The sequence below is a fragment of the Martes martes genome, assembly GCF_963455335.1.
Source record: "Martes martes genome assembly, chromosome: 9".
NCBI classification, from domain to species: Eukaryota; Metazoa; Chordata; class Mammalia; order Carnivora; family Mustelidae; genus Martes; species Martes martes.
The window spans coordinates 24,920,282-24,943,630 of NC_137896.1; the positions used below are offsets into that span (position 1 = coordinate 24,920,282).

Consider the following 23,349-nt stretch of genomic DNA (forward strand, 5'->3'; position numbering starts at 1 on the left):
TACCGCTCTGCTCTGATGTAAGCTCTTCTGGGGCGGGACACTGGGCCTGCATTGTTCACTTCTCTATCTCCTGGGCCTGGCAGAGTAGGCATGCACCAAGTATCTGCTGAATGCATCAGAGCTATGTTAATAGCTGGTAGCCACTGATGGAGGACCTCCTGTGGGTCAGGCCACGCTCTAAACGTTTTGGAAGGATTACCTCAGTTAAGCAGCTATCCCTGGGTTCATTTTACAGAGAGTGAAACCGAGGTTCAGGGAGGCCAAGCTCTGTGTTGTGGGGTCTCGCAGAGGGAGATCCCCTCAGGAATCCCACGTTGGGCAGCTGGCTCCTCGGTGCTCTCCAGCGGTCGCTGGGGCGCGCGCGTCTGTGGCGCGGCGAGTGCATCCCGCCCCGCCCGGGCCCGCGCGGGCCCGCCCCGCGGTCCGCGCCCGTCCCGCATAGACGCATGTCCGCGAGGCCGTCCCGCCCCACCGGGGCCCGCGCGTGTCCGCGGCTCCGCGAGGGCGCCCCGCCCCGCTCGGGGGAGGAGCGCGGCGGCGGCGGCGGCCGCCGTGGCGAAAGTGCGGCTGCGGAAGCGCGGCGAGGCAGGAGGCAGCGACGAGGAAGCTGAGCGGCGGCGGGCCCTGCGGGGCCGGGCGGACGCCATGGGCCGGCTGCACTGCACGCAGGACCCCGTGCCCGAGGCCGTGGGCGGCGACATGCAGCAACTGAATCAGCTGGGCTCGCAGGTGGGTCGGGCAGCCGGGGCGCGGGCCGGCGTGGGTCCCGAGGGCTGAGGGAGGGAAGGGGTGTGGGCCGAGGGCCGCCTGGGGGCGAGGAGAGTGGGACGGGCTAGGCAGGGGGCGTCCGGTGTGCCGTGTGGCCAGAGGGACAGGCTAAGGGGGAGTCCGGGATCTGAGGCGAGTTTGGGGGGCCGAGGAATCTCTAGAGGCCTACGGGGCAAGCTGAGGGGGCCCGGGGCCCGGGTGTGTGTGTGGGGGGGAGCGCTCAGAGGTGGGACTTCCGGGAGTCCTGGGAACGAGGAGAGTATGTGGGGTTTTAGCGGAGGAACTGGGGGGCATCTTGATAAAACTGAAGGGAGTTTGGGGAACTGAGATAATAGTGCGAGTTTGGGGAGTTGAGGAATTTGGTGGGCCAGGGAGGGACTGAGATGTTCAGTAGGGAGGCGGGTGAGGGAGACTGAGGGGGGTCTTGGCATCCAGCGGGGTCAGGGGAGCCTGGAGTGGGGGGCAGGTAATCCGTGGTCACGTATGGGGTTGGGTAATGGCCTGAGGCTCCGATTAGGGGGACTATCTGGCAGTCCTCAAAGAAAAAAGCCATATTGCTCTACACTGTGGAGGACCACCCCCCCGCCCCCAACACACACCCCTTGGTAGTAGTGGAGCTGGAAAAGCTGTTTTTGCTTGTTTAGGCAGCAAATGCCAGCCAGCCGACTTCCTTCTCCTCTGCCGGTTGACATGCCCTTTTCAAAGCACCAAGGCAGCCAAACTAAATAGATTAAAATGACACTTCTCACCACCATTGTAAAGGTACATCTATTTCTCCTTGGAAGTTGTAACTTCCAAGGAGGTGGGGGTCTCTTTCCTTCATCTCAACATCCCTCACAACTTACTGTTTTCTCATAAAGTAACACAAATTATAATGCCAAACATACTCTGAAACCCCTTTGTCCAACATAAATTGTAAGCCACATGTCTAATTTTACATTTCTGGTAGTCACATTTAAAAATTAGAGAGTTGCAGGGCTGTGACCCTTGATTTCGGGATTGTGAGTTAAAATCCCACCTTGGGTGTAGAGATTACTTACTTGAAAATAACATCTTTAAAAAGTAAAACAAACAAACAAACAAACAAACAAAAAGTAAAAAAACAGGGCGCTTGGGTGGCTCAGTCAGTTAAGGATCTGCCTTCCACTCAGGTCAGGATCTCAGGGTCCTGGGATTGAGTCCTGCGTTGAGCTCCCTGGAAGGGGAGTCTGCTTCTCTCTTTCCCTCTCCCAGCCCTGCTTGTGTGTGCTTTCTCTTTCTCAAATAGATAAAATTAAAAATAAATAAGTAAAAATGAAAAGTAAATAAAGGGGGTGCCAGAGTGGCTCAGTCTGTTGAGCGTCTGATCTCAGGGTCCTGGGATTGAGTCCCCAAATTGTCAGACTCCCCAGGGAGCTAGAATAGGGAGTCTGCTTCTCCCTCTGCCTCTCCCCCCATTTGTGCTCTCTCTCTCATAAATAAATTATAAATCTTTTTAAACAAAGTAAAAATGAAACAATGTTTTTTTAGGGGCGCCTGGGTGGCTGAGTTGTTAAGCATCTGCCTTCAGCTCAGGTTGTGATCTCAGGGTCCTGGGATTGAGCCTCGCATCGGGCTTCCTGCGCAGGAAGCCTGCTTCTCCCTCTCCCACTCCCCCTGCTTGTTTCCCTCTCTCGTTGTGTCTCTCTCTGTCAAATAAATAAATAAAATCTTTTAAAAAATGTTTTTAATTCACTATATCAAAATATTATTATTTCAACATGTAATCCATATAAAAATATCAATGGGATATTTTACTTTTTGATACTAATTTTTTCTTTTTTTTTTTTTTAAGATTTTATTTATTTGTTTGACAGATCACAAGTAGGCAGATAGGCAGGCAGGCAGAGAGGGGAAAGCAGGCTCCCCGCTGAGCAGAGAGCCTGATGCAGGGTCCCAGGACCCTGGGATCAGGACCTGAGGGGAAGGCAGAGACTTTAACCCACTGAGCCACCCAGGTGCTTTGGTACTCATTTTTCTGATTCTGGTGTGCACTTTATATCTCAAATTAGACTAGCCTTTTTCAAGTATTTAATAGCTGCATGTGGCTAGTGGCCACTGTTTATCATACAGCGCTTCTAAGTGCCCCCCCCTTTTTAAAGATTTTATTTACTTATTTGAAACAGAGATTGAGAGAATGAATGGGGGAAGGGAAAGGGAGAAGCAGGCTCCCCAAAGAGCAGGGATCCCAGGACCCTAGAATCATGACCTGAGCTGAAGGCAGACACTTAACTGACTGAGCCGCCCAGGCACCCCTAAGTGCTTTTATGTATATTACTAAGCCATTGAGTCCTTAGAACCAACATAGGAGGTAGGTACTGTTATTATCCCCATTTTACAGATTAAGGGGACTGAATCACAGAGCAGTCAAAAAGAGCCGTCAATTTATTGAGCATGTACCATGTGGCAGGCACTGTTTTCAGTGCTTTATGTGTAGCACCCCTAAAAGGTAGGTGCTGTTATTATTCCCATTTTACAGGTAAGAAAAATGGTTCCAGGAAAGAAATTTACCTGTTTAAGGTCAGGCAGCCAGGAAGTTGCAGAGCCAGGAATTCAGGACCAGATGCTTGACTTTAGATTCTGGGGAATGAAGCATACAGAACAGAGCTTTGTAGATGATCTCCCCAGCTAGGTGCCTTAGCTTTCACTTGTTTATGTGGCAGGATTTTCTGGAAGGTTTCCATTTGGAGAATAAAAAAGATTCTGCTGCTAAAAACCTTTTTTGAAGCTGCAGGATGGTAAGATTCCTAAGTTTACCTCCAACTTGGTATTTATAGAAAAAACATAAACCACATTCTTTAAAATCAGAGCTTGCCCTCATATTCTAACTTTATTTTTTTTTTAAGATTTTACTTATTTATTTGACAAACAGACAGATCACAAGTAGGTAGAGAGGCAGGCAGAGAGAGAGGGGGAAGCAGGCTCCCTGCTGAGCAGAGAGCAAGATGCAGGGCTTGATTCCAGGACCCTGAGACTATAACCTGAGCCAAGGGCAGAGGCTTAACCCACTGAGCCACCCAGGCGGCCCCCATATTCTAACTTTAAAACACACTCTAGGGGTGCCTGAGTGACTCAGTAGGTTGGGTGTCTGACTCTTGATGTTAGTTAGGTCAGGTCTTGATCTCAGGGTTGTGAGTTAGGGCTGTATGGGGCTCCACATTGGACGTAGAACCTGTTTGAAAACAAAACCAAAAAAACCCCACTCTGGATCCTTACTTTTTTTTTTTTTTTTTTTTTAAGTTTTGGGCTGGTGTGTGTGTGTGTGTGTGTGTGTGTGTGTGTGTGTGTGTGTGTGTGATTTGTTTGTTTCTTTGTTTTTTTCTTTATCTTTCTCCACACCCAGTGTTGGGGGTGGGGAGCTCAGACTCAAAACCCTGGTATCAGGAGTTCCATGCTCTAGACTGAGCCAGCCAGCTGCCCCTTTACGTTGGTTTTTAACACACAAAGCTTTTTCCTGATGAGCTGGAGTCTTTCCCCTGCCTTTTTGGATGATCAGATTTTTCCAAGTACCCACTCTGTTGGCTGAATTTATTTTGACGTTTGAGGCCTAGGCATCTGGGAGGAAAAGAATCATTGTATCAATGTGGGTATCAACATTTATTGCTCACTCAGTGGATATTTTTCAGAATGCCTACTCTACACCAGGTAGCCACTGAACCCAGTGAGGTTTGCGAAGGCATGATGGGCACAGCCTTTTATGCTAGGGAAGTTGTGATCTGCTGGGACAGGTCAGAAAACAGAGATCCAGCACAGTACTGAGTCCACCTAGATGTGTTCTCTGATGCCCTGGCCAGTCCTACGTAATGAGCATCTTTGAGAAAAGGATTAAATAATAATTTTTAGAATGGTTATGAGAGAGGAAATTCAGAATAATATGAAGAAGAAAACAAATGGTCTATGGTCTTCTCACCTAGCTGTAAATGAAAGCAACACATACAGTTAGAAAATGCAAGCAGTATTCAAAGGTCTAAATTTTTTTTTTAAGATTCTATTTATTTGAGCTAGAGAGTGAGAGAGAGCGAGCACAAGCCTGGGGGCAGAGGGAAAGGGAGAAACAGGCTTCCCACTGAGCATGGAGGCTGAAGTGGCTCTCCATCCCAGCACTCTGGGATCATGAGCTGAGCCACGCAGGTGCCCCCAAAGGTACAAGATTAAAATAGAATACCTATTTCTCTTGTCTGCAGAAAGTCATTTTAATAGTTTCTTTTGTATCTTTGTAGGAAAAAAACTCTGCATCTGCCTTTATATATATGGGTATCTGTTAAAATCTTCTTTTACACAAAAGGGATTGTGTGATATTCCTTGAAATGGATCTACCATAATTTATTTTACCCGCCCTATATTAATAGACACTTAAGTTGCTTTCAGTTTTTTGTTTTTATAAACAATGCTGCCAGTGAATTGCTTTGTGTAAATGTGTCTGGGTTTACTTTTTGGAACATATCTGAAGGGTATACTTCCTGCAATGGAATTACTAGGTCAAGAGATATGAGCATTTAAAAATTAGATAGGACTATCAAATTGCCGTCTGGAAAAGTCCCAGTTTAATCCTCTCATCAACAGTGCAAGCATGTCTGTTTCCTGGTACTTTCACCAGCACGGGTCTTATCAAACTTATATTTTTGAAGATCTGATAAGTTAAAAAGTGGTATTTCCTTGTTTTGCTGATTTGCATTTCTCATCTGGAATGATCTTGAACATCTTTCCATATATTTACTAGTGAGAATAGTTAAGATTTCATGGATGATGATGAGCAGGTGAGCATTCCAGAAGGAGACAGCTATGCAGATACAAAGGCAAAGAATGGGAAAGGTGTTTAGGGAAGATTTATTCAACAAATGCTCAACTGCGCACTCTGATAATTAAGGCTCTGTGAGCATTCTAAGGCAGGTACATGGAGCCTTCTCTGCTAAGACAAGTCAGTGTTTCTTATCAAGACTTAAAATTCTAAGTGCCCTCAGGCAGGGTTCCAAGAGGGAGCCTCAGAAGTTAAGAATCTGGGTAGGTCACTTTCTTGTTGGGAGGGTGGTGGTATCTCGACAGGAGGACACTGAAGGATAAAGGAGGTTCTGGAAAAGTGGAGATAGGGATGGGGCTCAGCTTGTCCTGCAGACCAGATTAGGTTGAGGCCTCACAGGGAGATTGAGCCTGAATGCTAGGCTGAGGTCTGGAAATGGAAAAGCCACTGGAAGGCTGCTCAGCAGCTCCATTTTTCTTTTTTTAAGATTTTATTTATTTATTTATTTATTTATTTATTTATTTATTTATTTGAGAGAGACAGAATGTACACAAGCAAGGGGAAGGGCAGAGGGAGAGGCAGGCTCCCCACTGAGCAGAGAGCCTGATGCAGGACTCTGATCCCTGGACCCTGAGATCATGACCGGAGCCAAAGGTAGACCCTTAACACTGAGCCACTCAGGCATCCCAGCTGCTCCATTTCTTAAAAGGCCCAGGATGACATAGAAAATACAGTTAGCCAAAGATCTGACAGTCCACAGATTGCAGGGGGAAATAAGGGAAAACTCATAGTCTGAAGACACAGTGTGTAACTAGTCCCTGACTTTTCTTGTTTTTACTATATAGAATCAGCAGCTATGCAAGGCTAATACCCAGTATCATAAGTACGGCAGAAACACAACCCCTGGTTCAGCCTTGGTTAAAGTTTTTCCAGGGAATATCCATTAAGTTTTGAGGGAGTAGACACTTCTGTGCCATTGGCAGGTGTGAGTATAAATCCATGCAATTTCTTTGCAGGACAGTTTGGCAACATTTTCTCAGATTTTAAAATGCATATATCATTTCACCTAAGATACATTTTAAAAATGTATTTTAGGGCACCTGGGTGGCTCAGTTGGTTAAGCAACTGCCTTCAGCTCAGGTCACGATCCTGGAGTCCTTGGGATTGAGTCCTGCATCAGGCTCCCTGCTCAGAGGGGATCCTGCTTCTCTTCCTCTGACCTCTCCCCTCTAATGCTCTCTCTCTCCCATTCTTGGACTCTCTCTCAAATAAATAAATAAAATCTTAAAAAAAAATAAGAATTATTGTATAGACACATGTCATAAAGAAATATGTGGGAGGATATTCATTGCAGTATTAGAATAACAACAAAGTAGACACACACGCTAAGTCTATATAATTGAACGCTGTGCAGTTGTTAAAAGAATTGGCTAGAGAGGTACCTGGTTGGCTCGGTCGGAGGAGTGTGCCACTCTTGATCTCAGGGTTGTTCGTTCAAGCCCCAAGTTGGGTGTAGAAATTACTTAAAAAAAAAACAAAAACAAAAAGGGGCGCCTGGCTCAGTGGGTTAAGCCGCTGCCTTCGGCTCGGGTCATGATCTCAGGGTCCTGGGATCGAGTCCCACATCGGGCTCTCTGCTCAGCAGGGAGCCTGCTTCCCTCTCTCTCTCTGCCTGCCTCTCTGTCTACTTGTGAACTCTGTCAAATAAATAAATAAAATCTTTAAAAAAAAAAAAAAAGGGGCGCCTGGGTGGCTCAGTCGGTTAAGCGTCTGCCTTGGGCTCAGGTCACGATCCCAGGGTCCTGGGATCGAGCCCCACATGGGGCTCCCTGCTCAGCAGGGTGTCTGCTTCTCCCTCTCCCACTACCCCTGCTAGTGTTCCCTCTCTATCTCTCTCTATCTGACAAATAAACAAAAATCTTAAAAAAAAAAAAAAAAACTGCGTAGAGGGATGCCTGGATGACTCAGTTGGTTAAGTGCCTGCCTTTGGCTCAGGTCATGATCCCAGGGTCCTGGGACTGAGTCCTGCATCAGGCTCCTTGCTTAGCCCACTCCTTGGGCATGCTCTTTCTCTCTCTCTTTCTGACAAATAAATAAAATCTTTTTTTTTTAAGGATTTTATTTATTTATTTGGCAGACAGAGATCACAAGTAGGCAGAGAGACAGGCAGAGAGAGGGGAAGGGAAGCAGGCTCCCTGCTGAGCAGAGAGCCTAATGTGGGGCTGGATCCCAGGACCCTGGGATCATGATTCCAACAGAAGGCAGAGGCTTTAACCCACTGAGCCACCCAGGGGCCCCAAATAAGTAAAATCTTAAAAAAAAAAAAAAAAAAGACTGGGTAGAATTGTATCTGCTGACAAGATGAATCTCTAAGATAAAATTGGATGAAAAAATGCAAGGTGCAGGGTACAGGTTCACTATCATCATCTCGTTTGTATTTAAAAGAAATTAAATTCAAATGCAATTCTGGGAAGGCCAGAGGTGTTAGCAGTAACCACCTGTGGGCAGTGGGACTGAGATGGGGGGGGGTGTCAGGGAGAGTAATTTTATTTTATTACTAAAAAAATGAAAACAAACTGTTAAAAATAATAAAATCTTAAAAGAATAAACTCTTCTAGGATAGTAGATAATAAAGTATACTGTTTTGTCATATACATATTAATACGTTTGTTGGGGAAGAAACCCAGAAAATATGGATAGACAGAAGAAAATAAATCTGATATATCAACCCTGGATAGTGGGTGTTGTGAATATTTGAACTTTAAGATGATCAAACAGGTATCAATACCTATGTGTTCTCTCTTAAGGGTCTGTAGTTGGATGGGATGTGGGAACATTGACCCAGGAGTAGAATGTTACTGATGTTCTGTCATTCTCTTCACAGCAGTTCTTGGCCTTGACAGAAGTGCTTTTCCACTTCCTAACTGAGCCAAAAGAGGTAAAGTACCTTGTGATAGGGAGAGTTCTGAGTGTGGGTCTGCAGCTCTGAGATGCTAAGCAAGTGAAGGCCCGGTTTGTTCCCTTTCTTCAGGTGGAAAGGTTTCTGGCTCAGCTCTCTGAGTTTGCCACCACCAATCAGATCAGTCTTGGCCCTCTCAGAAGCATCGTGAAAAGCCTCCTTCTGGTTCCAAACGGTGAGTAGCCGCTCTGGCAGCTGAGGCTGGAGATGTTAACTTGAATTCTTCAGTCCACAGGGTCCGCAAGCTGCTCTGGCACTGAGCCAGGGCACTCAGTAGAGAATCAGATAGGGGCGGGACTCAAAGTCTAGGAGGGGAAGAAGCTGGGTACACAGAACTACAGTAAAATGTAATAGAGGGACAGCTCAGAGTGCAGTCTGCATCCCAGCTTCTGTCCCCAGACTGCTGTCTGGTCCTCTGCACTATAAGTACAGAAATCAAGAGTAAGCATTTAGAAGCTTTTATAGCAATTTGGCCGAAATCTTTTGAATCTACTGATTTTTCAAATGGGGCTGGTATTTCTTTTAAAGATTTTATTTCTGGGGCACCTGGAGGGCTCAGTCATTATACATCTGACTTTGGCTCAGGTCATCATTCCGGGGGTCTTGGGATAGAGCCGCATCTGGCTCCCTGCTGAGCGGGGAGCCTACTTCCCCTCTCCCACTTTCCCTGCTTGTGTTCCCTCTCTTGCTGTGTCTCTGTCAAATAAATAAATAAAATCTTAAAAAAAAAATAAAGATTTTATTTTTAAGTAGTCTCTACACCCAATGTGGGACTCAAACTCATAACCCTGAAATCAGGAGTCATATATTCTACTGACTAAACCAGCCAGGCACCTCATGGGTGCGCATGTGCGCGCACGTGTGTTTAATGGTAAGATATACATAATATAGGGGCGCCTGGGTGGCTCAGTGGGTTAAAGTCTCTGCCTTCGGCTCAGGTCATGATCCCAGGGTCCTGGGATCGAGCCCCGCATTGGGCTGTCTGCTCGACAGGGAGCCTGCTTCTTCCTCTCTCTCTGCCTGCCTCTCTGCCTACTTGTGATCTCTCTCTGTCAAATAAATAAAATCTTTAAAAAAAAAAAAAAGGGAACGATACAAAATATTAAAAAAAAGATATACATAATGTAAAATTTACCACTTTAACCATCTGGGACTTATATTTTATATGCATTTTTCTAAATTTTCATTGCACTTCACAAAAATATCAGTCCACAATGGATTGAAAATAAAAAAGGTCTTTCACTGCAGATGGTTTCAGAGGTAATTTGCTTAGAGCAATCAGGAAAATCTCTAGTCAGGAGGGAAGTGATCACGAAGGTTTAGCTGTAGGGATATCCATCATAGCACTGTTTTGATGATATAGAAAAATTAGAAATAAATTGCCCAGAAGTTAGAGATTAGTATAATGCACAGAGGCCTGTTTTTACAGGAGAACATCATGGTGGTCAAAAATTCATGGTTCTGGGCGCCTGGGTGGCTCAGTGGGTTAAAGCCTCTGCCTTCGGCTCAGGTCATGATCCCAGGGTCCTGTAATTGAGCCCGCATCGGGCTCTCTGCTCAGCAGGGAGCCTGCTTCCTTCCTCTCTGCCTACTTGTGCTCTCTGTCTGTCGAATAAATAAATAAAATCTTTTAAAAAAAATAGTTTCTAAAACTATGTACCATAGTCCTATTTTTGTAAAAAAAAAAAAAAAAAAAAGGAATGTTAACTGTGGTTATATCTGGGTGGAGGGACTACGGGTTGTCTTAATTGTTTGTTTTTGACTGTATATTATCTACAGAGTTGCTAGATTTGGCAATTTAATCAAAAGTCAATTTTATGTAAAGAGAGAGGCGACTTTTGAGGCCAGTCTCAAAGAATGAATCAGTGTTGACCGGGTTGAGAGGAGGTAAAACAGCGCTTTGCACATTTTACAAATTAACAATGGACCGATCTTCCCAAGCTCGCAGCCCAGTGATGTAGTGAAAGTTGGGGGTTTCATTTATTTGTTCCTGTTGTGCTCCTTCCCATATCTTAGTGCAGGTCCTTTCCTTTCCTTGTCCTTTGCTCCTGAGGTTCTGCGGGTTCAAATCAGAGCATCCTGAGGTTTCCAACCTCAGGAGCTGAGAGAAAGGGAAGTCAAGTGATGAAATTTCTCATCATCTGTCCATAGGATTTTTGTATTTGTTGCCTTTGTGGTGGGTTAAAGGCATGTGAACCAAAGGCTGGATGAGAATGTACAGTCTTTCCTAACATGGGGATACATTCTCATTGCAATACATTTTCAGTTGCAGATTGATTGAATACATTTTCATTGCAAACCTATAACAGTGCAGAGTCAGAAGAGAAAAATCCCCTTCTACTCTCATGCTACTCTTTTTTTTTTTTTTTTAGATTTTATTTATTTATTTGACAGAGAGAGATCACAAGCAGGGAGAGAGGCAGGCAGAGAGAGAGAAGCAGGCTCCCTGCTGAGCAGAGAGCCGGACATTGGGCTCGATCCCAGGACCCTGAGATCATGGCCTGAGCCAAAGGCAGAGGCTTAACCCACTGAGCTACCCAAGCACCCCCTCATGCTACTCCTGTCTCCAGACACCATCACAGTTTTATCTTTTTTTTTTTTTTAAAGATTTCATATATTTATTTGACAGAGATACAGCAAGAGAGAGAACACAAGCTGGGGGGATTTGGGAGAGGGAGAAGCAGGCTTCTCGCTGAGCAGGGAGCCCAATGCTGGGCTCCATTCCTGGACCCTGGGATCAGGACCGGAGCCGAAGGCCGGTGCTTATCTGACTGAGCCACCCAGGCGCCCCTGTATCCTTTTATTTCTTGTCCACTGGCGGACATGCACATATGCACGCATGTAGCCTTGTTTTTATGAATGGTAGGAAACCATGAAAGTGCTCTTGAGCTTGTATTTTTTCCTACGTGGTATGTCACAGAGATTTCTCCACGTTGACTTCATTCTTCTGAGGGCGGTAATGTTCCAGGCACTGGATGTCTCTTCAGCTAGTCCTCTTTCTTCCTGTTGCACATCTTTGTATCCTTTCACTCTCAGAAACAGTGCTGCAGTGACTGCCCTCAGGACACTGAGCATGCCCCAGTGTGAGCGTTTCTTTAGGGTAGGGCCTGGGAGTGTGGTACCAGAGTCGTCTCATTTCTGGCCTGTGGGGATGGGTTTGTCTGTGAGTGGAAACCTGTCTACTGGGGTGCTTGGGTGGCTCAGTGGGTTAAGCCTCTTCCTTCAGCTCAGGTCATGATCTCAGGGTCCTGGGATCGAGCCCCACACCGGACTCTGCTCAGTGGGGAGCCTGCTTCCCCATCTCTCTCTGCCTGCCTCTCTGCCTACTTGTGATCTCTCTCTCTCTGTCTGTGTCAAATAAATAAATCTTAAAAAAAGAAAAAGAAAAGAAGCTGTCTACCCAACAGTTGTGTGTTGTATGGACACTGATTTTTCAGGAGATTTCTGTCTTCTGGTGTCCCTGCCTCCCTGCTTTCCCATCTTCATTAGATCTGCTCCCTACCCCCTCAGTCCTGTCAAACTGCCTTCAGTCCTCCCCAACCTGGGAGCTTCTGCCCATGTTGCCTCAGAAAGCCTTCCTGACTTCAGTCCACAGTGACCTCCCTTCCTCTCAGCTCCTGAGAGATGGTTTTTATCCACAGTTCTCATTTTGGACTGTAATTGTTCACAGCTTTCTATTGTTCATGCTGTTTTACATGTGTCTATTTTGTGGCTTTAACAGAGAGCTTTTCCTCTGAAGTCACGGGAGGATCTTGTACGTCTTTCCTGAGCCAAGGTTGCAAGTAAAGCGATGACATAAAGCAGATGTTTAGTACATGCTGCATGAACATCTCCTAAGCTGAACTTAGGAGATCCTGTGACCCTCCCAGGGGATGTTGGGTGTATATTTTTCAGGCAAAATTGATTGTCATTGTTTATAGCAGGTATTTACTGTCAGTGCAGAGAACCCTGAAGAACTAGCATAACATTCAAGAGGTGGGCTTTGCAGGCTCACATGAATTTGAATGTTAGTCACATTATCTATATAGCTATTAAACCTTGGTCATGGGGCACCTGGGTGGCTCAATGGGTTAAAGTCTCTGCCTTCAGCTCAGGTCATGTTCCCAGGGTCCTGGGATCAAGCCCCACATGGCCCTCTCTGCTCAGCAGGGAGCCTGCTTCCTCCTCTCTCTCTTTGCCTGCCTCTCCATCTGCTTGTGATCTCTGTCAAATAAATAAATAAAATTAAAAAAAAAAAACCTTGGTCAGATCAGCCTCAGTTTTCTTTCTTTCTTTTTTAAAGATTTATTTACTTATTTATTTGACAGAGAGAGATCACAAGTAGGCAGAGGCTGGCGGGGGTGGGGGGGGAACAGGCTCCCTGCTGAGCAGAGAGCCCGATGCGGGGCTCAATCCCAGGACCCCAATATCATGACCTGAGCCAAAGGCAGAGGTTTAACCCACTGAGCCACCTAGGCGCCCTCAGTCTCAGTTTCTTATCTGAAAAACAGTAATAAGAGCAGTATGGTTGTGGCATTAGGAATGAATGAGTTAATATATGCAAAGTACTTAATACAGTTTGGCTAAATTTTAGCTTTATATATTGATAGTTCAGTTAGTTTCAGTCCTGTGCCTTCTCAGATTATGAGAACTAAGCGTCTGAGGGTATAGCTTATAAATCACTTATTCTCTTCTTACGCCCAAAACAAGTTCTTAGTTCTTCCTGCCGTATTGTGGCAGTAACATCTCCATGTCTGCTCTTGCATCCCTGGTTCCCGGCTGGCCTGGAGTACCCCCTGCAGCACATCCGGGATCTTGTTGCACCTCACAGCTGCTGACTTTGCATGGTGAGGTCCTAATCCTCAGCGTGGCATTCAAGACTTTCCCAGTCTCATCTGAAGTGTAAGGGCTTCCAGGTCCTCATCCTCTTCCTTGTCCCTCATCCTGGGCCTGCCTTGTAGGAAGACCTCCCCGTGGAAGTACAGCTTGTTAGTGCTGGGGGAGCCACAGCCCTCCAGATCAGTTTTCCCCAAATTAGTATTTTCTTTTCTTTTTCTTTTTAAAGATTTTATTTATTTATTTATTTATTTATTTATTTATTTATTTTTAAAAAGATTTTATTTATTTATTTGACAGAGAGAGAGATCACAAGTAGGCAGAGAGGCAGGCAGAGAGAGGGGGAAGCAGGCTCTCCACTGAGCAGAGAGCCTGATGCGGGGCTCAGTCCCAGGATCCTGAGATCATGACCTGAGGTGAAGGCAGAGGCTTAACCCACTGAGCCACCCAGGTGCCCCATGATTTTATTTATTTTTTTGAGAGAGTGAGCAAGTAAGAGAGAGCATGAGAGGGGAGAAAATCAGAAGGAGAAGCAGACTCCCCGAGGGGCTAGGAGCCTGATGCGGGACTTGATCCCCGACCCCAGGATTATGACCTGAGCCGAAGGCAGTCCAATAGCCACCCAGGCGCGCCGCCCCCCCCCCCCCCCCCCCCCCGCCAAATTGGTATTTTCATCCAGAAAAGGCTCTGTGGTCAGCCAGAAGCCAGAAATACTGCCCCCAACCCCCAGGCTTGGAATCTTGAAGAGACATACACATTAACATATCTCAGGCTCTGAAAAGTCCCACAATAAAGAAACTTGCTTATCCAGTATCTGAGAAACAGTTAACCATGGAACATGTCCTCTCTTTCCCCTCCCCCTCTTTCTTTTTGCAGGGAGAGGGTCAGGTAAAAGTTTTGTAGTGTTGCTCTAGTTTAATCTTTGTCTTACAGATAAAGAGAGCCCTAGAGAAGGGAAGTGACTTGTTTAGGATCTTACAGTGGGGAAGCTGGGGCCAGTACCTCCCATGGTTGGCATAAAGCCCAGTGGCTTTTTTGTTTTTTAATGTTTTTCTTTTACTATTTAGTATGTGATTCTTAAAAACACCTGACTTCAGTAGTTATATCAGCCCATAGCCAGATTGTTTTATCTACACCCCGCCCACTTCTCACTGCTCTCCAAACTGGATTATTTTAAAGCGCATCTCGGAGGTCCCATCTCGGGAGGTCGTATCATTTTATTTCTGAGTACCTAGTCATTATCTCCAAAAGATAAAGGCTCCTTTTCCCCCTTATCAAGCTACAATGCCATTATTGTATCTGAAATTAAAATATGCAGTCAGTGTTCAGATGTCCCCATTGTCTCATGCATTTTGTTGGTCTGTAGTTGGTTGCTGTCATCCGGATCCAGGGAGGGCCCCCACATTGCATTTGATTGCTGGATGGCCCTTGTGTGCTTACTTATCACCATGGCTACTTAACAGCTTTGAGATCTTGAGCCAAGTTACTGAACCTCTCTGAGAATCAGTGTCCTCAGAAAACAGTTTATAATAGAAGTTTCTTATATCACTGTAAGAATAAAGGAAGATACTCAATGTGAAATACTTCAGGGAGTGCCAGTGCACTGCTGCTAATACTATGATTGTCTTCTAGATACAGCTAACTCCTGGATTACAGATAACTCAGCTTTAGGGCTACTGTTTAAGCCTGGTTTTATTTTATTACTTAGCAAGATCTCTAGCCCTTGTGGGTAACTGTTATTTAAGAAAAGGTGATAATGCCCCTTCTCCTCTCCCAAGGGAGTTCTTTCTGACTGGGCAAAAACAGAGTAATCAACATTGAACAGTAGTCACAAATGGTATTTAATCAACTGTTGAGCAGAGTTCCCCAGGACTCCAACCTCACCCCGCTCTGCTGCTTTTCTCTGTGGCACTTTTCAGCCATGCTCTGTATGGCTTCCTTACTTGTTACATTATTGTTGTAGTCTCGCTTCCCAATAGAAGGTAAGCCTCACGAGAGCAGACATTGTCTGTGTGGTCCATGGATGTTTCCCAGCAGTAGCATAGTTCTGGCACTGGCAGGTCCTCAGTAAATGCTCGTGCAGTGACTGTGACTTCTGTCTTTCCATGAGCCTTTCCATGAGCCCTGCCGTGAGCCCAGAGAAGTGGATTTACCTCGTCAGCCTTCAGGGTCAGCTATGTACCTGACATTTTATCTTTACTCCTGACGTTGCTAAAGAGCTTTGCAGGTGTATTTGAGCGTGCTCTCGAGAGCGCATCTGGTGCTCTCGAGAGCGCATCTGGTGGGGGACTTCTTGGCAGTGCAGTTGGTGACTGTGGTTTTGCCACATTTTCTCCCCAAAAGCTTAATCTTTCTTATCTTTAGTTTCCTGGTAAATTAAAGGTTTTATTAGTAATCCCCACTTCAGAGTATTTTGGGATCATCAAGTAAAATATTGGGTTTGAGCTAGATACACACTAAGGAGCTCTACGTGTCATAGTCATGAATTAATTGGATTGGCTAGGAAGTGGCTGTCTTGGAGGGCCTTTATGGCCAAGGTTTCCTGGTGTCTTGCCTTTTTCATTTTGCTATGGCTTCCTTGCTCAGTCTGATTTTGGCGATAAAAGATTTCCTCCCTTTGTTTACATGGTTTATTTTGCAGGGGACAAACAGCCTTTAGGATTGTTTTTCAGGAGTGAGCTGGGGTGGGGAGTTGGGCTCAGGGTATTACGCTAGGGCCCTCCCTGGATGGTGGTGGATGTCTCCTTATTCTTTAATTAGTCAGCTTCTGGAAGACTAAGAAGTGGAAAATTTTAAGGCGGTTGCCCAATTGTGACTCTAGGCTGTAGCCCGAGGTTAAACATTGAGAAGCCCAGATTGCTGGCAACACTTTGTTTTCAGGAATTGGACCTCGCAAGCAGAACAAAGCAGCCCCCACAGGGGAGTGCTCTCAGGGCTTGTGAGGGGAAGCTTTGTCTGCCCCTCTGGAAGTGACTTGAGAATTGTAGAAGCCAGCTGTTACTCCATCTTTGTTTACCTCCTGAAAGCTGATTTTCGTTGGCAGCTCTGTCCAGTAGAACTAACTAAATAGGTGGAAATGGTTTCCAGTCCACATTGCCCAGTACCATGGCCACCAGACCCGTATGGCCATTGAGGACGCGAAACAGTGCAACCGAGGAGCAGAATTTTAAATTTCGTTTAATTTTAATTAATTAAAATTTAAGGGGGTGCTAGGAGAAAATAAAATTTAAACGACACCCCCCCCCCCCATCTTTAGTGGTTCTGGATGACACAGCGCAGCACTAGGCTGTTGCCCTTATTGCCCAGCCTGACATTGAGCTCCCAGGCTTGGCTCCAGGACTCTGTGGCCTTATTCCTTGCTCACATCGGGTATCCCCAACCCCAAGCCCATAAAGTCCTTCTTGCTTTCTAAGTTCTTTCATGCTTTCAGAGGGGTAAACACTTGTGTCGTATAAGAAACAAAGCATGCTGTCCCATTCTCCAGTTGCTTCCTCTGTGCCTTTTTTCCCCAGCTGGATTGAGATTTTCCTGGAGCTAGCCACGTCTTTTGGGTATCCCCTCTGTCCTCTCTGTCGTATCAGTTGTTCTATTAATACTTACTGCCAATTGATTAACTGATACGTCCTTTTTAACTGATTTCTCCCATTTCCCAGGTGCGTTGAAGAAGAGTCTCACAGCGGATCAGGTCCGGGCTGATCTCATAACTCTTGGTAGGTCATTGCCAAGGTTGCTCAGGGCGACAGGCCTGGCGGCTCTTTATTTTGTTAAAGTCTCTTTCTGTTCTCTTATAGGTCTTAGTGAGGAGAAAGCCACTTACTTTTCTGAAAAGGTATCATAATTCCTCTTAATCAGAGTTAATTAAGATTGTTTGCTTTTATTTCATGAAAAGAAACAAGTGAGAAATGCCGACTAAGGAAAAGCCATCAATCAATTCTGTGTCATTTCCCCAGCTTAATGGGTTTCATGCAAATGACATACATACAGTGTTTAAACGGCGGCACTTTTTAGTGCATCTCTAATGTTTTGCCTCTGATTTCACTGACTTTAGCTGTCATGCAGTTTTTGTCCCAAACTGGGACTCCATCTTGGAATGAAAGAAAACATTTATATGGTCTTCTGCCGGTCTTTACTGCCCCTGTCTCCCAGATCTGTGTGTATAGGCTAAGCCCTTGGTTCTGCATTCTTCCTGTTGTCTGTGTAAATATTGAACATGGCTGTTTTGGGGTACAGAGTGAAGAGGGGGCATTTTCCCCATTGTTACGATTCGGCTTTTTGCTTTTGTTCTAGTGGAAGCAGAGTGCCCCCACCCTTGCTCGATGGGCCATAGGACAGACTCTGATGATTAACCAGCTTGTAGATATGGAATGGAAATTTGGAGGTAACTAGTTAGAGCTAGTTCCGGGTCATTTGGGGGATGTAGGGTGGGGTTGCAGAGGCTTTCACATAGTTTCCATGGGGAGCACACGTCCTCAGTCCTCACAGACTGAGGGCTCACAGTAGGGGCTAGCTACTGCTTCTCTGTATTGCTGCTGGCATTTGGCAGCTGTTTTTGTATCCATGGCTCTTGGTAAGTTGACTTCCTGAAGAGCACATTTTGCTGTCCTCATGTTCATCCCTGCATGGCTTCTGCTGGACAGCCTGTGAGATCGAGGTGTTCAGAGTAGGTCTGTTGTCAACCCATCACTTACGACTTTTCTCTTTTGTGTCACAGTGACATCTGGGAGCAGTGAACTGGAGAAAGTGGGAAGTATTTTTTTACAAGTAAGTCTTCTGCTCTGTGAAAATGGGTAGATTTTTGACTTGGTTAAGAATTATTAAATTGTCATTGGATTTTTTTAAAGACCCAATTAAGTGGCTGTTCACTGAAGTGCTGTGTACTTCAGAGCCGTGTGGTCAGCCAAAAACTTGGTCACTAACGTCCCGACTCTCAGATTAATAGGATCTTCATATTTTTCTTAAAAGCTTGATTGTTTTGTAGTCATGAGAATTGTTAGAAGTTTTGGTGATCATGGATCCAGATTGCTTCTCTTTGATGCTCAAGTCAGAAGCTGGATGCTTTGATGTTTAAGTGAAAGGATTTCAAGAATTTCTTTGCCCTATTGTCATCATTTTAATTTAAATTTTTATTGCCTCTTTTTTTTAATCAGTTAAAGTTGGTGGTTAAGAAAGGAAATCAAACTGAAAATTTGTACATAGGTGAGTCTGAATTCCTGTTTGAGTCTTTTCACTTTTTCCATGTTCTCTTCAATCAGTGGGCTTGTGAGGCACCACAAATCATTTCTTCTAGGAAAAAAGTCATACCCGATCTGTGGAGTAGCCATTCCACTGCCTCTCCTCTCATAAATAATAAGCCATCAGCAGGTTGGAGACCCCACAGTTGAAGAGCCTCTTTGAAAAAGGGAAAGCGCAGGGAGAAGGGACAGCGAAGATTGAAGAGCAAGCAGCTCTTGCTGCAAAAGTCGTGCTGAACATCCTGAATAATGCCCTTTCATCTCTTTGTGCTGTGAAGTTATGCCATTTTAAAATTCTCCACTTTTGTAGGGAGCCGAGAACCTTTCTGTGTTCAAGGCTCTCAGTTCTTTATTGTGGTCAATTACCCATCAAGTGCTGCTTAGATGTACTAAGTCGAAAAAGAAAAAAAAAAAAAATCTCTGGGTGGAAATTCATTTTCTTGGATGATTCTGTGGAGTTGGAAACATTTACCTGAAGCTGAATTTTCTCTCCCCAGAATTAACCTTGCCTCAGTTCTACAGCTTCCTGCACGAGATGGAGCGAGTCAGAAGCAGCATGGAGTGTTTGAGCTGATTTCTGGCCCCTTCCCTCTTCTCTTCCATGGGTGGCTGCTCTGAGAGGCACCTCACTCTCAGGCCTGTGGGGTGCTGATAAGGGCCCTGCTTGCTTCTTGGGAGCCCATTTGCAAAGTTTTCTGGAAAACAACAGGATTAAGTACTGAAGAGCCCTATACGATTACTCTGAATTCTTTGTTAAGGGAATCTCCAGCACCTGTCTCCCAGGACACTTTTTAGGTATTCATACAGGCTATTATTGCATCTCAAATTCAGGGGAGGAAATAAATGGTTACCTCCCCATCAGAGTTCCAGAGTAAACAGATGGTGCCATCATTCAAGATGCATGCTGGTCACCCTTTCCTCAAAAAAGCAAGGGCTTATTTATGGCTGACACATGTGGGGAGCCCCCAGCGATCTCTCTACGCACTCTGCATTTCTGGGGTGGTGGTGCATTGCTAATCAGTTTTTAATGGAGCACCTGTGTATAAATACTTGCTTGGTCTGCTCTGAAAAGAACTGAGGCCAACCTCTGTCCTCATTTTGGGTTGTGCCCTGTTGTGTTGTAATGAGGCTATTTTAGCTTGTTTTGGTTCAAGCTGACCTTCTCTGTTGGTTAGACAATGAATAAAAAAAGCTTCTAAAGAAAAGGTCTGAATCCAGTTGTCTCTATGAATGGATGAAAGAGTCATCTGCCTTGCAGAGCGCTAATGCTCTAATCTTCAGCAGTTATCCTGGTTTTGGTGAAGGCCATGAGTCTTCAGTGAAATTAGCTGTGGTCCAAAGGTAGAATTTGTAAGAGCAGTTCAGGGCAGACTCAGGTTAGAAACATCAAGAAAACATCAAGAAAAGCGCATGAGTGCTTTGTGTTCCCATGACTTAGGGCCCCACCTAGCATGTGATTTCTCTTCTTCAGGAAGTTTTTTTAAATTCTGAATAGATAATACATCCCCATGGTTTAGAAGTGACATTGTGAAGTAATTCCTTCTCATCCCCATTCCCCAGTTACCTAATTCCTTTCCCCTAGTAACCACGGTTACAGTTCATTCTGTGTTCTTCCAGACATATTTCTTGCATTTGCAAATTCATAGGCATAGAGTTTAACTTACTTCCCGCACAAGTGCTAGCATAGTGTATACACAGCGTCCTGTGTCTTGCTTTTTTCTGCTTCACCTGGAAATCATTCCACATCTGAACAGAGAAAGGGAAAAACAAAAACAACAGAGCAACCTCCTCCTTTGTAACAGATGCACCACGTTTCTCCAAATGGATGATTTTTTTTTTATTTTTTAAAAGATTTTCTTTATTTATCTATTAGAGAGAGAGATCACAAGTAGGCAGAGAGGGCAGAGAGAGAGGGAAGCAGGCTCCCTGCTGAGCGGAGAGCCCGATGCGGGGCTTGATCGCAGGACCCTGAGATCATGACCTGAGCCAAAGGCAGAGGCTTAACCCACTGAGCCACCCAGGTGCCCCTGGATGATTTTTTTTTTTTAACTGGTTTCCTCCTGGTAGGTGTTTAGGTTGGTTCCATTCTTCTCCTATAAATGATGCTGCATCTGAATATTTTTGTATGTATGTCATTTTGCATGAGTAGAAGTATAAATATATGGGTGTGGAATTGCCAGGTCAAAGAATATATGCACGTAGAATATAAGAAGGAATAAAGTAAAAAGATCCTTCTCTCATTTACTCAGTTTCCTCCAACAGATAACCTCTGCTGTTTTGTTTTTTTTTTTAACCTCTGCTGTTTCTTAAACATCCTTCCTGGGGTGCCTGGGTGGCTCAGTCGGTGAGGTGTCCAACTCTTTTAAAGATTTGTTTGTTTGTTTGTTTGTTTGTTTAATTTGACAGAAATAAGTCAGAGAGGGAACACAAGGTGGGGGAGTGGGAGACGGAGAAGCAGGCTTTCCACTGAGCAGGGAGCAGGATGGGGGGCTCCATCCCAGAACCCTAGGATCGTGACCTGAGTGGAAGGCAGGCGCATAATGACTGAGCCACCTAGGTGCCCCAAGTGTCCAACTCCTGTTTTCAGCTCAGGTCATGTTCTCAGAGTTGTGAAATCTTAACAGGCTCTGCAGTCAATAGGGAATCTGCTTGAGGATTCTCTCCCTCTCCTTCTGACCCTCCCCCTGCTTGCACACATGTGCTTTCTCTTTCAAATTAATAAAATCTTTTTTTCTCTAAAGATTTTATTTACGTATTTGACAGAGGAGACAGAGGAGACAGTGAGAGAAGGAACACAAGTGGGGGGCGGGGCTAGGAGAGGGAAAGCAGGCTTCCTGCTGAGCAGGGAGCTCGATTTGGGGCTCCATCCCAGGATACTGGGATCATGACCTGAGCCCAAGGTGCCCCAATAAATAAAATTTGTTAAAAGGAATTTATTTATTTTTTTGCCAGAGAGAGAGATCACAAATAGGCAGAGAGAGGGGGAAGCAGGCTCCCTGCTGAGCAGGGAGCCTGATGTGGGGCTCAATCCCAGGACCCTGAGATCATGACCTGAGCCAAAGGCAGAGGCTTTAATGCACTGAGCCACCCAGGCGCCCCCCCCCAATAAATAAAATCTTAAAAAAAAAAAAAACAACCCTAAGATGGGGTGCCTGGCTGGCTTAGTCAGAAGAGCATGCAATTCTTGATCTCCAGGTCATGAGTTCAAGCCCCACATTGGGTGTAGCGATTACTAAATAAATAAATAAATAAATAAATAAAATCTGCAGGAATGGCTGTCAGGCTGGAGACCCAGGACGGAGTTGGGTCCAAAGACAGTCCACTAGAAGAATTTCTTGCTGGAGGATGTAGGGGAGTCAGTCTTTGTTCTGTTAAGACCTTCAACTAATTGGATGAGGCACACCCACATTATGGAAGGGAATCTACTTTATTCTGATATAAAGGTCCACCAGTTTAGGGGCGCCTAGGTGGTTTAGTCTTAAGCGTCTGCCTTGGGCTCAGGTCATGAACTCCAGGTCCTGGGATTGAGCCCCACATCAGGCTCCCTGCTCCATGGGGAGTCTGCTGCCCTCCCTCTCACTTTGTGTGTATGCCCACTCTCGCTCTCACTCAAGCCAAGATTAAATAAATAAAATCCATAAAAAAACCAACAGCAACCACATTGGCCATCGATCAGGTAATGTTAAGGACACATACACTTTAAAAAAATAAAGATCTGGCAGTTTAAATGTTTTTTTTTTTTTAAGATTTTATTTATTTGTCAGCAAGTGGGGGGTAGGGGGGGCAGAGGAAGAGGGAGAAGCAGGCTCCCCTCTGAGCAAGGAGCCCACTGCTGATGCCGGACCCTATCCCAGGACCCCAAGTCCCCAGGACCACAGCCTGAGCCAAAGGCAGCCACTCAGCTGACTGAACCACCCAGGTGTCCCCACCAATTTAAATGTTAATCTTATCCCCCCCAAATCACAGAAACATGCAGAATAATGTTTGACCAAATATTCGGACATAGCAGGCCAGTCAAGTTAATACACAAAATTAACTATCACAGTGCCTGACTGACTTACATAGAGATTATTCCAATTTATGAAGGATTACCAGATTAATTTTACAAACACCAAAGAAGAGTAAATTGATGCTTTTGGACAGTGTCCAAATGTGTGAGTTTTCTGAGGGCCTCATGTGCGTATCATGGAAATCTAATGAATTCACAGAATGTGAATTTTAGGAAGACACCTAAAATACAGTCTAGTTAAATCACTCATATTTACATATAGGAAAATGGAGTCCTCAGTCCTAGAGACTGAAACTGGTCACTGGCCAGAGGTCAGTGCTACCCTGTGAGTCTTGGGTATCCTGCTTTTAGTTCATTCAGAAGGGCTCCTGAGAGACCAGAAATGGATTCAGCCTGACAAGCCATCCAGCCCTGGTCTTAGGATAATCCATAAAATTGTACCCACTTGGCCACTGGACAGATTCTGACCAAGGAGCTCTGTGCCCTGCCCAATTCAGGTGTTCCTGCCCCACCTGGATCACAACAGTGGCTTCCTGATGGTCCCACCCCAGTTTCCAACCTCCTAGCTTCCACAATCAACTGTTCCTGCGTGAGCATTCTTACGGGCAAGTCTCATGTCAGCAGACAGATCCTGATACTCATGACTCTGCATGGTATCTAGGGTAAAGCCCAAACCTCTTAGCACACCAAACCCCCACAGTCTGGCCCTGCCTATACCTTCTACCCCTCCCTCTCCCTTGTGTCTTGGCATGTATCATCTCCAGGAGTGTCCAGTTCTACCAGACTGCTGACAGCTGCCCAGCCATGAAGC

The 23,349-nt window shown here is 45.3% G+C and overlaps 1 protein-coding gene across 5 annotated transcripts; it reads left to right on the forward strand.

Annotated features, from left to right (window-relative positions):
• Window positions 1-513: 513 nt before the first annotated feature.
• COMMD7 (COMM domain containing 7) lies at window positions 514-19,740 on the forward strand. 5 transcript variants are annotated; one of them, XM_080813463.1, is made up of 9 exons: window positions 522-729; window positions 8,409-8,462; window positions 8,556-8,658; window positions 16,952-17,008; window positions 17,090-17,127; window positions 17,586-17,676; window positions 18,010-18,059; window positions 18,446-18,494; window positions 18,586-19,726. In XM_080813463.1, the coding sequence occupies exons 1-9, from the start codon at window positions 646-648 to the stop codon at window positions 18,639-18,641; spliced, it is 582 nt and encodes a 193-aa protein (XP_080669589.1). In that variant the 5' UTR covers window positions 522-645; the 3' UTR covers window positions 18,642-19,726. The 5 variants fall into 5 exon arrangements, with proteins under 5 accessions (XP_080669586.1, XP_080669585.1, XP_080669589.1 ...); XM_080813462.1 differs by having other exon boundaries at window positions 524-729; window positions 8,412-8,462; window positions 19,027-19,740; XM_080813461.1 differs by having other exon boundaries at window positions 529-729; window positions 19,027-19,740.
• The last annotated feature ends 3,609 nt before the right edge of the window (window positions 19,741-23,349 follow it).

Coding starts and splice junctions, on each gene's coding strand:
- COMMD7 (XM_080813459.1), top strand. CDS start 646: ATGGGCCGGCTGCACTGCACGCAGGACCCCGTGCCCGAGGCCGTGGGC. Junction 730..8,408: donor TGAATCAGCTGGGCTCGCAG/GTGGGTCGGGCA, acceptor TTCTCTTCACAG/CAGTTCTTGGCCTTGACAGA. Junction 18,060..18,445: donor TGGGAAGTATTTTTTTACAA/GTAAGTCTTCTG, acceptor TTTTTTAATCAG/TTAAAGTTGGTGGTTAAGAA.